The following is a 16580-nucleotide window of genomic DNA, read 5'->3' as shown; positions in this document are numbered from 1 at the left end:
GAAAAAGAACAAAGCTGTATTTCAAAATATACTACAAAGCTATAGTAACCAAAACAGCATGATACTGGCACAAAAACATACAGACAGATCAATGGAACAGAATTGAGAGTCCAGAAATAAACCCACTCAACTATGGACAGCTAATTTTCGACAAGGAAGCCAAGAACATACAATGCAGAAAGGAGAGTCTCTTCAATGATTAGTGTTGGGGAAACTGGACACCCACATGTAAAAGAATGAATGTAGACCATTATCTTACACCATACACAAAAATTAACTCAAAATGGATTAAAGGCTTGAATGTAAGACCTGACACCATAAAACTGCTAGAAGAAAATATAGGCAATATGCTCTTTGACATCAGTCTTAGCAGCATATTTTTGAATACCACCTCTCACCAGGAAAGGGATACAAAAGAAAAAATAAACAAATGGGACTATGTCAAACTAAAAGCTTCTGCACAGCAAAGAAAACCATCAACAAAGTGAAAAGACAGCCTAATAATTTAGAGAAGATATTTGCAAACCATATATTTGATAAGCAGTCAATATTGAAAATATATAAAGAACTGATCATATATCTCAATAACAAAAACAAACAACTCAATTGAAAATTGAAAAAATTGATCAGTTGAAAAAAATGGGCAAATTATCTGAACAGACATCTCCCCAAAGTAGATATACAGATGGTCCACAGGCATATGAAAAGATGTCAACATTACTACTTATTAGGGAAATGCTAATCAAAATACAGTGAGTTATCTGTGGGAAATGTGAGAGGATATGAATGTATTTTGACATGTGGTAAACATATAAATAATTGTGGTCAGAAGGATTGTGGTAGACTGGAGATGCTTGCAAAGTCTTTCTACATCTCTTTGAAAGGTGCAGTCTAATTTCCCTCCCCTAGAATATCATCTGGCTTTAGTGATTTGTTTTACCAACAGGAGACAGTGGAAATTATGTTCTGGGTCTCTTGAGGCTGGTTGTAGGAAGCACTGCAGCTTCCTTTTTAGTTTCTTGCGACTATTGCTGTTGGAGTCCTGAGCCACCATGTGAGAAATTCAAATGATCTTTTGGTGAGACCATAGGGAGAGACAGACTACATGGAGAAGGACCGGCCTTCAAGCCATCCCTGCAAAGCTGCTGGTATCCAAGTGGAGCCACCTTGGACTTTCTTCAGATGCCATCTGAAAAGCACTAAGTGACTCATGTTAATGTCATGTGGAGCAGAAGAACCAATGTCATGTGAGGCAAACCCTATCTGAATTCCTGACTCACAAAATAATGTAATATAATAAAATGGTTTTGTTTTAAGCCAATAAGTTTTGAGTGATTTGTTACAGAGCAATAGATAACCTGAACATCATCTTTCCTCAACCCATAAATGACATTCCATTCACATTTACTGAGTAATCTAAGCCAAAAATTTCTGAGGTTCCCTCAACTCATTTTCTTAATTTTTAACCTCCCACACTAATCCATCAGCAAGTCCTGTCTGGTTCTTTAATTAAGCTATATCTTGAATATGTTGATTTCTCTCTAACCACACTGCAGTCACCCTAGCCCAATGCATCATCATCTCAGATCTTGACTATTAATCTCACTGGTCCTCTGCTCCCACTTTTCCCTTTTATAGTCAATTTTGTATACAACAAAAAGCGATGTTTAAAAACATACAAAACCTTAGATTATAACTATTTTTTTTAAGTCATTTAATGACTTCCCATTCCTTTTAGAGTAAAATCCAAACACTTTTCCATGGCCTATGAAGTTCCCCATAATCTTATCCTTTTTGAGTACCTCTCTCCCCCTGGTTTACTATGGCCTCTTTATTTCTTGAGATTATCAGGATCTTTGCAATTCTTGTCTTCTGTCAGGCAGCTTTCCCCCACTCTCCATGTCAATAGGTCTTCCTCAACTTTCCACTCACCTGTCACCTCCCCCAGTGGCCTTCCTTGTCACTTTCTCTAGATAACACCACCCACACCACCATAGCTATGATATTATACATGATATGATACAGATATGTATATGATACATAGATATGATACATCATATCAACCTAATTTACTTATCTCTTCCACACCACTTGTCACATTCTGTATTTGTAATGTTTGTTTATTCACGAGTGTCTCCCCACCAAGATCCAAACTGCATGGGAACTCTGTTCTATCCATCAACATATCTTCAGCATTTACTCAATTCCCAGAATATGATAAAAGCTCAACAAATATTTTTGAAATGAATGGATGAATGACAATTCCATATCTACCTGTAAAATGACTTCAAAGCCCTGATCAAATATTCCTCAGACTTTGAGATGACAATGTCAGGAAATTGTCAATGTTTGAGGCCTCCTTCTCCATCTTCTTCCTGAATTATTCAAAACATGCAAAGTATATATAAATCTGAATAGATCTGGAAATTAATGTTTGTCACTGGCTCTTGACTGAAATTAATTCCCAATTAGCAAAGCTCAAATGATACCTGAGGTAAAACAGAAGACCTATGAACACTCTGACATCTGAGATATGGGTCCACAGTGTCCAAAGGAAGAAAGTCTTTACATTCAGGACTTTAGAGTTCATATAACTGAAGGTCTGAGATGTCATGGGACTCAGAGTGCACCTCAAATTGTTACAGAACAATTGGAAGTATTGTTTATTAAAAATTCAACATGACATTAATGCCTCAAAAGAGGCTCAGAGCAAGAGATGATATTATCTTAGCTCAATTATACCAGATGGCTGAAAGAGCTAAGGCATATATTACTGAGACCATTCCTGTTTTTAAAAGTTAACAAGAGCAAATGGAAGCCTACGTACCTAAATAATGTCGCCCTGGGAGACATTTTCCTATGATATGATGATAGGCTGAGTAATCATTAATGACTCAATGGGATTCTAGTAATGTGCCAGTATCTTTAGACTCTTACAATCATTTTGCTATGAGGGGTCTGTAGCCACACATCAGGAGGTAAACTGTGACATAGTAGAAATATATATCTGGTCTCTGCCCCCAATTTCTGACACAAAGCTTCTAAAACTCCTGTAATTTTCTGAGTGTTAGGGGTGCAAGGAGAATCTTTTGCTCTAATATTTCATCTTTGACCCTGGTTCCTGACACAGAGCTCCCAAATCCCTTGGAATTTCTTGGGTGATAGGACTGTCTTTTGTTCTAAGAAGGGGATTCTTGGTGGGTTCCTGGATGGCTTCAGGATGGGGGCTGGTGATTGGAAAGACGAATCCATGATTAGAAGCTTGGAATTTTCTACCTCACCTCCTAATCTACAAGAAGGAGAGAGGGCCTGGAGTTTGAGTTAATATCAATCATGTTGTTGTTAGTGCCCTCGAGCCAATTCCCACTCCTAGCAACCCTGTCTATAGCAGAGCAGAACCCTGCCCGGTGTTTTTGCAGCATCCTCTCACCCTCTAGTGCTATATAGACAATGCTTCACTGCTATTCATAGGGGTTTCATCACCAATTTTTTTGAGGGATGTGGGTGGCTAGGTCCTTCTTCCTAGTCTGTCTAAATCTGAGAGCTATCCACTATGGGTGACCCTGTTGGTATTTGAAATATTGGTGGCCTAACTTTCAGCAACACACAGCTGCAACAGTATGACAACGGGCAGACAGGTGGTTGGTTCCCTGACAGGAAACAAACCTGCACCGCTGTGGTGAGAGTACCAAATCTTAACCACTACACCACTAGGGCTGACATCAATCATGTAGCCTCCATAAAATTCTGACACTATGGGATAGAGAGCCTCCAGGTTGGTGAACACATCCATATGCAAGGAGGGTACTGCACTCCAACTTTATGGTGATAGAAGCCCCTGTCCCGGGGACCCTTCCAGACCTCCTGTTATGCATCTCTACATCTGGCCAGTTATTTGTATTCTTTATATCTTTTATAATAAACTGGTAATGTAAGTAAATGTTTCCATGAGTTTTTGTGAGTGATTCCAGCAGACTACCAAACCTGGGAGAGTGTTGCGGGCCAAGTTAGACAGGAATGTGGGTATCCTGGGGACTCACTACTTGTAATCGTTGTCTGAAGTGAGAGAAGACTTGTGGGACTGAGTCCTTAAACCTGTGATGTCTGACTCTACCTCCAGGTTAGTGTCACAAATCAATTAAAAGAAGGGCATGAAATCAAAGTTTGGATATTTAGAAAATATTGGCTTTCCAATTGGTTGGTATGAGGGAAAATCACCACACATTTAATGTCAGAAGTGTTGTAAGTAGAGAAACAGTTTTCCTTTACCCATTATTTAATCAATTCATGTGTTTTAATTTATCCATGTTATCTTTTAATCTCTTTAGACTTTGCATTTTCCACTTAAAATTTGCAATATTTTAGATACTCTACATTTTTACTTACCACTATATTATAAACATTTTCCATTTCATTAGATTATTTTTTTATATCTACTAATCCTCACATGTCTCACCCCATTATGCTGACTTTATGATCTAAGTCTTGCTTTCCAAAGCTCTTAACAGTTGTCTCAGTATTTTCTGAGAGTCAGGAGTTCTTGTACTCCAAAAAATCTTTCCTCACTGTTTCCAGTCTCATGGTGATGATGTAAGTGAGGAAAGATCATTACCCATTAAATACATTTAGTATAATCTGTGACAGCATTTCTAGGTTTTTTTTTATGGGTTCTAATTTCTTTACATATCTAGACTTTGGAACTATGATTGCTGTTACAATAATTGCAATGTTTAGAATTACAACATACCCTTTTTAATTCCTACAAATAAAGAAGACTACATTATGTCAAATGGGACTGTTTTTAACATGCTAACAACATGTTGTTAACATGTGTTTAATTACAGATAGACTTCCAGTCAAATTATGTGATTGTGGTACCCAGCCCTGATTTCCTAAAAGGTAGGAATCAGTGCAGTTTTCCCATCATCATTCTTTTGTTGGAGTCTTCACAACGTAGACATTCTTTGGGGTAGAGTTTGTTCAAAAGAATGATACACAGTAGTAGCTTAGGCTTGATTACTGTGCTCAAGTCCTCTAGAACAGTAACAGTGCTAAAGTCATGAGACCAATTGCATTATTACTTCTATAGATTAAGTGCATGGAATCAGAAGACTTACTTCCTCTAGAATCAGAGGACTTGAGTACACACCTCTCTGGGGAAACTATTGGATCTCCCTAAGACTTAGTATTCTCATCTGTAAATTGAGGTAAACTAAAATATCATCATGAAATTGCTGTGATAACTAAATGGAGAAGCGTACTGGTTTTGGACCCAGACTTTCTGGATTCAAACACTGACTGCACAACATTCTAGCTGCATGATTTTGAGGAATCTACTTAATGTCTCTGTGCCCCAGATGATTTATTTGTAACAAATAAATAACAGGATTACCTCATAGGGTTTTTGTGAGGAATAAACCAGTTAATACATGTAACACACTTAGAATAGGTCTTGGCACATCATAAAGGCAAATTACTGTTGGTTCAATAAATTAAATTTTCAAAAGTGCTTGGCACCTACCAGTGATCTAAAATAGTGATAATTATTACTATCATTATTACTGATTACAAGGTCACTCCAAATTAGTTTACAAGTGTATAAAAGTGAGAGTTAAAAGAAATGTGATATTAATTTAAACAATCAGCAGCACTTGATAGGTCCTAAGTGTGACATTGGTAAACAAAGCCTTTATAGGTCACCTGAAATGCTAAGAACGGATCCTGAGAATATATTCTGACAGTTGCCTTTCTCAGAGCCTCCTTTACGTCTCTGTTCCTCAGACTGTAGATGAGGGGGTTCAACATGGGGATCACCACTGTGTAGAACAGAGACACCACCTTGTTCTGGTCAGTTGAGTAGCTGGACTTGGGCATGACATAAATGAAGGTTAGAGTTCCATAATAGAGAGTAACTGCAGTGAGGTGGGATGTGCAGGTGGAGAAGGCCTTGTGTCGTCCTTCAGCAGAGCGCATCTTCAGGATGGCGATGAGGATGAAGATGTAAGTGAGACCTATGACAAACACTGTAACCACGAGGATGGAGCCAGAAGAAACGGAAGGGATAATTTGAATAATGGAGATATCTGAGCAGGAAAGTTTCAATACAGGGGAGAAATCACAGAAAAAGTGATCTATTTGATTTTGTTCACAGAAAGACAGACTCAATAAACAACTAGTAAATGTCCAACCATTCACACTCCCACCTAGATAGGAAGCCCCCACTAAGAGGATGCAGATTCTCGGCGACATATAGGTGGAGTAGAGCAGGGGAGAGCAGATTGCCACATAACGATCATAGGCCATGGCAGCCAGCAGGAAGCACTCGGCTGTCCCACATGTGACCACAAAACAGAGCTGAGCTTCACAGCCAGCAAGAGGGATGGTGATTTCATGTCCAAGGAATTCTATAAGCATAAGAGGTGTGACCGATGTGGAACACCCGATGTCCACAAAAGCCAAATGGCTGAGGAAGAGGTACATGGGAGTGTGAAGCTGGGAAGAGCTTTTTATTAAAGAGATTATGCTTATATTGCCTACTAAGGTGACAACATAGATTCCTAGAAACATCACAAAGAAAATAACACAAAGTATAGGGTCCTTTGTTAACCCCAAAATGATGAACTCTGTCATGCTGGTGTGGTTTCCAAACATCTCCTTTGTGATTTGTTCCTGTTGAGGAAAATGGGAAAATTCATTTGTTTTGTGCTTTTATTGCACACATTCCCAGTTTTTTGTGGTTATTCCTCACATTAATTCACAGTGATACATTCCTCTGCCCAGTCTGTAAATATGGTGCTCTACAGAAATTTTTTTTGGTCTCTTTCCTCCTTGCACAAAAGGAGAATGATTCAACCTCACTCTCTATCTCAGTTATATTCTTTTATTTACCTAGTATTCATTTCAAAACAACTCCCCAACCTTGACCTCTAGACAGATCTCTCTCCAAAGGTCCAGATCTATAGTTTCAGTTATCTATTGGAAGTCTCCAGTTGGATTTCCAACAGAAACCTCAAACCAAGCTTCCTCTGTACTAAATTCATCCTTTTCTTGGACCACACTTCCTGACTTCTACAGCTGTGAAATGACAGCACCAGCCACCCAAACTCTCATGTCTGAAACATGGGAGTCATCCTAGCCTTCTTCCTCTCATTGTACCACATCTAATAAAATCCTATTCATTCTATCTACATTTAGCTCCCAATTTTATTTCTTTATCTCCTCACTTCCATTCCTAGCATCCTTACTTTAGTTAAGACCCTGGTCATTTTCCTCTTTATTTATCTGTTACCTTCCGGCATTCATTCTTATCCCCTTGTTATTCGCAGTATATCTGACAAAGTGATTTCTTGCCAAAGTAAAAAGTAGGTGATGCCAAAGAGATTCTTTTAAGTCTTTCAGTGCATTCTCAAGCCTTCAAGATGAAACCCAACCTCTTTAGCACAACACAGTGCATACTTCCTGATAGATACCCTGCATACATCTCTGAGCTTGTCTCTCGGGATATTTCTATCCAACTCTTGCACTCATCCAAACTTCCTGAACCACTTAGAGTCCCTCAAGATGCTATGCTCTCTTTAACATTTGCTTCTTTGCTCGTTATCCTGAGTGATTTCTACTTATCCACCAAGATTCATTTCTTTCCAAAGCCTACTCTAACTTCTAAGAATTAGAAGAAAATTTTCCTTTCTGTTCACATCATGCTTTGAAAATGTCTAGATTGCCATTGTATATTCTAGGTTATGGTTTTTGTTGTTGTTTGCTTATTTACATTTCAGTGTCCCCAATTATTAATTACATATTCCCCTCAGTAACTGTGTGTTTTAACCTTGTATCACAAATAGCTAGTGCTTGGGAATTAAATGTGCTGAATAAAAACTTTTTAAATGAATGAATGCACGATTATTCTATTGAATAGGCTATAGGGAACCAGAAGTGGATATAATTTCAGTTCCCTGTCCAGAGAAACCAAGTCTTGAACAGAAGAAAGACAGTGAAGATACTATTAGTGCACAGGAAATCTGTAGCAATAGTATAAGCAAAGAAATAGCTTATTTTGTTTCTAAATAAAAATTATATAACCATGTTGATGAAAAACCTGAAAATTTGAAAATTCCACTCAAATCTGACTACTATCACACAAGTCAATTATTATAAATTAGGTAATTTCTTTCCAGGAATTTTTTGTTGTCAATAAATTTTTAGTACTGCTATTTTTACTTTATCTTTCAGTATAAGAATTGTGTCACATTGTAATTTCTCACAAACATAATTTTTGAGATCTGCTTGATAATGCATTGAGTAACTAGACCTTAATTAAATAATCATCCATGAATTTTGTGCATTTAACTGTTCGCAACTTTTTACTCTCAGAACTAGTAATCCCACAAATCAGGATAAAGTGTCAAGATGACAACATAACAAAATAGGATTAAAGAAGTAATCCCATTCCTAGGTATTTTTCTTAAGGCATAACTCAAAAGAAGTATGTCCTATGCTGTAAGGAAAGTGTGTCTCCATGACTTGCAATGATGAAAATACTAAACCAAAGTGCTTGATGGTCAATGTTTTGTTGAGTCTTGGCTGCATTTTCATTAAGCGTGTAGTATCTGCTCCACGTTTTGCCATTGTATTGTGACAAAGGCAAAGTCCCTGTGTTTTGAGGGAGTCCTGAAAAAGCGGAATTAATGATAAATAATAAGGGAGGACCCAGAGAAATCACCGCAGTCCAAAGCAAAAATTTCAGGGCTTACTAAAGATCCAGTTAAAACTAGAAAAAGAAAGTTATGTTTATCAGAATGAGAAAATAGAAGTATAAAAAGCATAAAAGTTCCTAAATTTGGATTTATTTTAGTGATTTGAAAATTTCAGTCATGCACATCTTTTCTTTCCATTTACTTCCACTAAATAATCTCTACAGGCAAGTTCTACAGATTTACAAATCCTTTGTGCATGCATTTTCTTTTAATTTTGTACATATAATTAACAACTAAGGAAAAACTCACCTAAAGATCTTTAACTTTAACAATGCTTCACAATCTATTTTGATTTCTTTTAATTTGGGCGCATACATAAGTAGTATTTACATATTTGTAATCATATTGTACATCATTTTGTAATTTCTGATTTCAATTAATGTCATCAGCAGACTATTTCCCAATCTCCTGAGTAATCCTCATAACTGAAATGCTGGATGGAATGTATATCGAACTCTTAGTATGGCATTCATAGGGTTTCCTAATCTATCCCTGATTACTTTTCTAAGCGTATCTCCCTATCTATGCTTCCTTGCAACATTTGTGCTTTTAAGAATTATGTTAACACGACACTGAAATTTTCTCCTCAGTGTTATTTATTTTAATTTTCATAGAAAGACAATTTTATGCTGATACTATTATTTCAGTCTTAAGGTTTTAAACATTTACCATAAATGATAAATATCAGTACCAAATGTGTTCAAAATGTCTTATTTCTTGAAAATTTAAAAATTTCTCACTTTACAATAAGAAAGCATTTAATATTTCTAATGGTGGGACTTAGTTCTTTGACTGAATTGTGAGTATAATGAAGCAATAATTGAAAATATACAGATCGTTAAAGAAAGTAATCTATCTCTTTTTTGATCTTCATGAGTGCACTTAAAGTACTCTAATGACAGACATCTTACTGCTATTGGTGTTAGCTCTATCATTGAAAATCTGTTTTTAATCTTATCAATTGATCCCCCATGAGTATAATGGTACAAATGCATCTCCTTTCTATATAAAAACTTTGAAATATTTGAATATAGCTAGCATGTTTCCACTGCCTTCCCTATTCTAAAATTAAGTATCCATAGTTCTTTTGGCCATTTCACCTGTGGTATGCTTTTCGGATCCCTCACAATTCTTCTTCAAAGCCTCTGAACATACTCTGGTCTGAGGAATGGGGCCAGGCACCGAGCAGCATTTGTACTGTTTGCCTTCTTACTCAAGCAGAGTTCAGTGGGGTCAACCCTGTTTTCATTGTGCACGTTGTGTGAACTTCAATCTGTGCTGACAGCAGAGTCATGGAGACTGGGGACAGAAAACTCAGATCCTGGGCCACCACCAGACAGCTGTTTTAACTTGCACAATGCACTTATCTCTCTGACTCTCAGCTTTTTCATTCATAAAATGGGAATAATTGTCCCTACAGTGTAGCTTTGTAGTGAGATGAAAAGAAATTATATCTATAAAGTACTCAAAGGTGTTTGGTCATATGTAAGTGCTAAGCAACTATTTTTCATAAAGTAAAAATGAAGTGTTGATAGATTTTCAATTATTTAATTTTTGATGAGACGTATAATATAATTTTTCTTTCAACACATGTCAGGAGATTTTCACCACAAATTCAAAAAGTCAGGAAGTATAGTAGCTGATACTTTCTTAGCTCTGAACCATGCCATTCAGATGCATAATACGACAGCTGATTTTCGCCCTCCTCTTCCTCTCCACTGCCACCTAGAGTTCTCTCTAGAGCTCTTCCTTTTGACATTCAATTCGTGATTGTCCACCTGAGTCAGGGACTCTGATTCTCACCTATTCTTTCCCTCAGTGCATGGGTCACTTTTGATGATGAATAGGGAGCATAGATGAGCCTCATTCAACCTGAATATCAGGTGGTTTCTTCCTGATTTCCTTTTCAGACTTCCAGTTACACAAACTTAGCAGTGGCTTTGGCTGCTGCAGACCATCCACACTGCTCGGCGGGCTACTGGGCAGCCTGGTTTGGGTGCCCATAATGACCATTCTGCATTGCATCTCTCCCTGAGACCACAGTTTCCACAGGGGTCAAGAGCTAAGGTTGGTGAGAGAGTTTCCTTTACTTTTAATTTCTTATTGAACAAATACAATTTTAAATTATTTGAACAAAATCCATGAATATTGCACTCACCTTTCAGAATCAGACTTATTGATTTTGAATTCCAAAGAGAACTTTATAAAGTAGATATTTTCCACTGAGTTTTATTAAGTAGTCGTGGACTGAATACTCCACAATGTAAACCATTGAAACCTGGGTCAAAGAACGTAGCTACATATATGCTGTGAGAATGAGGGTGAGTGTCTTTGTGTGTGTGGTGGGAGGCAAAGGAAGGCTCTAATAGAACATGCCAAACCCCCTAGGGCTGTTTTTGCTTGCCCCTTTGAGAAAAAAGTTCTTAGTTTCTTGTACAGAAATGACTTATGGAGCCAGGTGATTCATTAAGGCCAGGTTACTCTTCCCAAAGGGACATCTATATATTATGGTGTCCTTTGGCATTCCTTCTCCCTTGTTTAATGAAAGTGAGAGAGTTCTTGATTTTCTAGAAGCATGTCTAGCTTTTGGAACAATTAGCCTATCTGCTTGATTGGTGTCAATATGATGATATCAGGGTCGATTAAAATAACCTTTGAGTCAAATTGAAAAGAAGCACTAGAGTTGAAGAAGGGAATGGTAAGGAAATAAATTATTACTTTGACTTAGGGACTAGTTAGCTGCAGAAAAATATTAAAATGATTAATCCTGGAATTCAGTATACACAGGATTTTCCCCTGTTTATGTGTCTTGAAATTCTTTTCTTCCCACCTCTCAACAGAAAAATTCAAGAGTCTTTCCTGAGGCATCTAAGCACCCACATCCCATTGAGGCAGCAGGTTACCATTAGGATCCATAATTCCTACAGTTCTTTTAACAAGTTCTGGTGAGTAAAGGCATCTCAAAGTGATTTATTTTCCTATTCCCAACTGTCGTCTTCCACTCTCAAGTTCTGCTCAGGGCTGAATTCCTTTACATCTTGCACCATTCATTTGTCCCATACCCATTCTAGGATTATCTGGCCCTACACGGGAATATGTCCTTCAGGCTAACCATCAAAATTTTTTTTGCAATATATAAACTTCCTCACTTCATCAGTCCTATTCAAAAGTACTTAAATTGTTATCAAGAAGCAGAGTAGATTGAAAACCAGAATAAGAACTAGGTTCCAGGGGCTGACCCAATGGCACAGTGGTTAAGTTCTCACATTCCACTTCTTGGCGGCCCAGGGTTCACCGGTTCAGATCCCGGGTGTGGGCATGGCACCACTTGGCAAGCCATGCTGTGGCAGGCATCCCACATATAAAGTAGAGGAAGATGGGCATGGATGTTAGCTCAGGGCCAGTCTTCCTCGGCAAAAAGAGGAGGATTGGCAGTAGTTAGCTCAGTGCTAATCTTCCCCCCCCCCAAAAAAAAGAAGAAGAAGAAGAAGCAGGTTCCAAATCTGCAGAATTATGTATGTCAGTAAATTTACATCCTGCTCAATTCTTCATCAACATTAAATTGAATTATTAGTCTTTTTGGAAGGGGGAGTGTCCAGCGCTTCATAAGCACCAAGAAGTTAAGAGTACATCCATCATTCACTTAATTGTTGATTTATTCAGCCCATCAACCAAACTAAACTGAGTCTATGCTCACCAAAGCACAAAACTAAACAGAACAAACTCCAACCCAGATGGAATTTATCACCCAGTATCATCAGTAGTACAGTGAAAGCATGTAGAAGCTGCTTCAGAAATAGGAGAAAGAATGACTAACTTTGCATCTACGGGGTAAGATAGGGAAGGAGGCATAAAGAGAAGCTTCATGTGCTAACAAACGGTGTAGAGGTATATTTCCAAGGATCCTGTTGGAAGCTTTGTCCAGAGACTTGGACAAAGATCTATGGGAATAGAACGTCGGCTGGAGAGGAGGACCAAAATCAATGTCAGTAGGGCTCTAATTCCATCTCTGTAGACAAAACAGACCCTTCAACTGAGGACATCAGGTAGTGAGGAGAAAGCCATGGAGTAATGTAAGTAAGCAGAAACAAATCACAGTCCACTGTTACTCAAAATGTAGTCCATGGACTGGTGCTAGTTGGCAAACAATTATCAGTCCATGATGCAATAAGGATAGAAGTTGACAGTAACCATTTACACACTTTCAAACTAATTTGAAAAAAGCAATTTAAGTTCATTGAATCTAACAATAAAAAAGTGATTTTATATATATATATTTTTTAATTTTTTTTTAAAGATTGGCACCTGAGCTAACATCTGTTGCCAATCCCTTTTTCTTCTTCTTCTTCTTCTTCTTCTTCTTCTTCTCCCCAAAGCCCCAGTACATAGTTGTGTAGTCTAGTCGTGAGTGCCTCTGGTTGTGCTATGTGGGATGCCACCTCAGCATGGCCTGATAAGCGATGCCATGTCCGCGCCAGGGATCCAAACCAGTGAAACCCTGGGCTGCCAAAGCAGAGCGTGCAAACTTAATCACTCGGCCATGGGGCCAGCCCGAGTTTGTATTTTTCTATATTAGTTTCTCTTGTTTAATATTTTAGGTAATCCTAGTTTTATTATCTTTCTAAAAATTATCGATCCATGGAGGCTTGGAAGAAATGGTGCTTTATTTAAATAATTTGTAAAACAGATGTGGCCCTTGTAAACAAAAGAATTGGATTCAGCTTGAGGTGTATGGAAAATTGTTTAACTTCTTGAGACTCAATTTCATGATCTGTAAAACGGGGTTAATAATTCCTATCTCATATGCTGGTCATAAGATTTAAATGAGATCACATATAGTTATGTGGAAAAGTTAAAGTTATTGATGTGTCTCAAACATGTGACAAATGGAGCCAACTGCCTCAGTTTGTTGACTCTGGTAGGTCACATTCATCGAGTTGAGAGGAGTTCTATTACCTTTTAAAAATTATTCTATTTCATCCTTAGTCCCAAACATTTCCTCCTTTGAGATTTATGACATTCCAACGATGGCACCTCCTGTCTGCCTCATTGATCTCCCTCCCTCTCCTCATTCCCTGAGAACTTTACCACCTGTATCACAGTTTTCTTCTCCATCTCTGTCTTTGTCATCAGCAAGTTCAACTTCTCACCACTTGAGTATCTCAGCTGATAAACTAACCTCAAATTTCCTCTACTTTCTTGACTCCAATAAGTTTCATTCATCCACAGTCTAGTTAGGAAACCCTCTATCATATTCATACCCTAAATCTCAATAATTTTCAGTTCTGTTCCACCATTTAAGTATAAATATATAAAAATAAAAATATGATGTTAAAGCCTTATCAGTGAAAGGCCAACAAAAACAAGCATATAATCCAACAAAATCAAGTTTATTGGCTCAATGCATTGAGGGAGGGCTCTCCAAAGGACCATCACATGCCTCTCAACCATGGAGAGAAGCACATGCCTTCTGAAAGCTTTGTATTCTTATCCAAGGATTCTGAGGAGGGGCTAGGGGATGCAGGGATCAGTTCTGGGCTGGTTTCTGTTTCTGAGGTGAGATTAGGAGAGATTAGTAAACCAGGATTGAACACTGTCATGAGATGATGCCAGTTTCACAATTGGGTATCTCCAGCAATAGGTGAGAGCAGCACCTCAGACCTGGGTGCATTATTGGTAAGAATACAGTAGTCACTAAAAAATTAGACCGTTATGGCATTTTTACATCTGCTGCATAAACTTGGAAGAAACAATGTTTTCCATTAACTTTGTAGCTATGTTATTTTCTGTCTGTCCTCCCAACCTCATAAATGACAAGGATGTTTTTGCTTTTCAGTCCTAACAAGTTATGTCATTCCAGAAAATATGTACTTCTTATATTTACTGAATTTATTGAAATAAAATTGTCATCTTATCCATTTTTAACCATATTAATATCTGCACAATGTGTAGTTATACCCTCCTTTGCATGTCTTATTTTTATTAATATTTTTAGCTTTTTCTTGATTAATATTCTGATGGCCTTTTCAATTTTATTAATCTGTTCAAAGAGTGAAATTACAGGCTTCTTTCTTTATTTTCTCTATGGGGCATATTTTCTATTTCCTTGCTTAATGGTTTTCATTTTTTCTAACTTATTTGTTATTCCTTTTCAAGCTTCTTGAGATGGAATCTTATAGCTTTGTTTTCAGTCTTTCCTTGAGGTTAGTTTCCAACACTTCATCTTGAGTATGGGACTTATTTCACTTTTTTTTTAATGTGCTAGTAATTTTGAATGATGTCATGGATATTGTGAAGGATAGGATATGGAGAGTCTGGATTGTGTTACATTCCTCTCAAACATACCCATTGTGTGAATGTACCACAGTTTCTTTACCTGTTCATTCAATGATGGGCATTTGAGGGCTTTGTAGTTTTGGGCAATTATAAATAAAGCTTCTATAAATATCTCCAAACAAGTCTTTGTGTGGACATGTGCTTTCATTTCTCTTGGATAAAAACCTAGGATTAGAATTGCTGGATGTTACGGTTAGGGCACATTTAACTTTTTAAGACATTGCAAAACTATTTTCAAAATGGCTGTACCATTTTGCATTCCCACCAGCACTGTATTGAGTTCTGTTAGCTCTGTGTGAACTTAACAACTATGCCACCAGCCTGGCCCCCTCTAGTCACTTTTAAAAATTGATTTTTAAAAATTTTCTACAATCATTTGCAAATGAACACTGTCTTTTCTTTCCTTAAAATTTTTCTTGTATTTTTATTTTTTATGTTACTAGCCAGTACCCATAACACAGTGTTAAAAAGGGGAGTGGGATGCACATCCTAATCTTGTTCCTGATCTTTGGAGCAAAGCATTAAACTAATGTTGTACTTAATAGTGAAAGATTAAAATACTAAAATACTAATGAAAGAAATCAAAGATCTCAGTAAGGAGAGAGGAATATCATGACTGTGGATTTGATAACTGAATATAACGAAGATATCAATTCTCCCCAAATTGATCTATTGCTTTAATGCAACTCTTATCAAAATCCCAGCATGATTCTTTATAGTTATAGACAATCTGATTCTAGAATTTATATGGAAAGCAGAGGAATAGCTAAAATTAATTTTTTTATAAAACAATCACACAGCCTGACTTTACGACTTGCTACATATCAACAGTAATCAAGACAGTGTGATATTGGTTTGGGGGTAAACCATAGGTCAACGGAAGAGAATAGAGAATTCAGAAATAGGCCCAGATGAGTGCAGCCAATTGATTTTAAACAAAGATACAAAAAAAAAAAACCTCAATGGAGAAAGAATAGTCTTTTCAACAAATGGTTTTGGAATAATTGGACTTTCATAGGCACAAACAAACAAAGAAACCTCAACTTAAACATCACAGCTTATACAAAAATTAACTCAAAATGGATCATAGATCAAAATGTAAAGTATAAGACTTCCAGAAGAAAATGTAGAAGAATTATTCCTGACTAGAGTTAGGGAAGCGCTCTTAGACAACACCAAAAGCTCAATGCATAAATGAAAAGATTAAGAAATTGGACCGTATCAAAATGCAAATTAAAAGCATAGACACCACTACACACCCATTAATAGGCTAAATTTAAAGAAAACCAATAATACCAAATGTTGGCAAGATTTTAGAAAAATTGAAACTCTCAAAATAGCAAGTAGGATTGTAAAACAATAGAGTCATTTTGGAAAATGGTTTGAAAATTTAAAAATGAAAACTGTGTCTCCCAGCAATTCCATCCCGAAGTGTTTGCCTAAGACAAATGGAAAATCACATCCACACAGAAATGACTTCACTGTTCATAG

The 16580-nt window shown here is 37.1% G+C and overlaps 1 protein-coding gene across 1 annotated transcript; it reads right to left on the bottom strand.

Annotated features, from left to right (window-relative positions):
- Positions 1-5661: 5661 nt before the first annotated feature.
- LOC106843916 (olfactory receptor 5P1-like) lies at positions 5662-6630 on the bottom strand. Its single transcript, XM_014861173.3, has one exon. It carries the CDS (start codon positions 6628-6630, stop codon positions 5662-5664), a length of 969 nt encoding a protein of 322 aa, XP_014716659.3.
- Between the last annotated feature and the right edge of the window lie 9950 nt (positions 6631-16580).

Source organism: Equus asinus, chromosome 20, assembly GCF_041296235.1.
Source record: "Equus asinus isolate D_3611 breed Donkey chromosome 20, EquAss-T2T_v2, whole genome shotgun sequence".
In the NCBI taxonomy this organism is placed as follows: Eukaryota; Metazoa; Chordata; class Mammalia; order Perissodactyla; family Equidae; genus Equus; species Equus asinus.
Note: the sequence above shows the minus strand (reverse complement) of the source record. Positions and strands in the feature narration are given on the sequence as shown.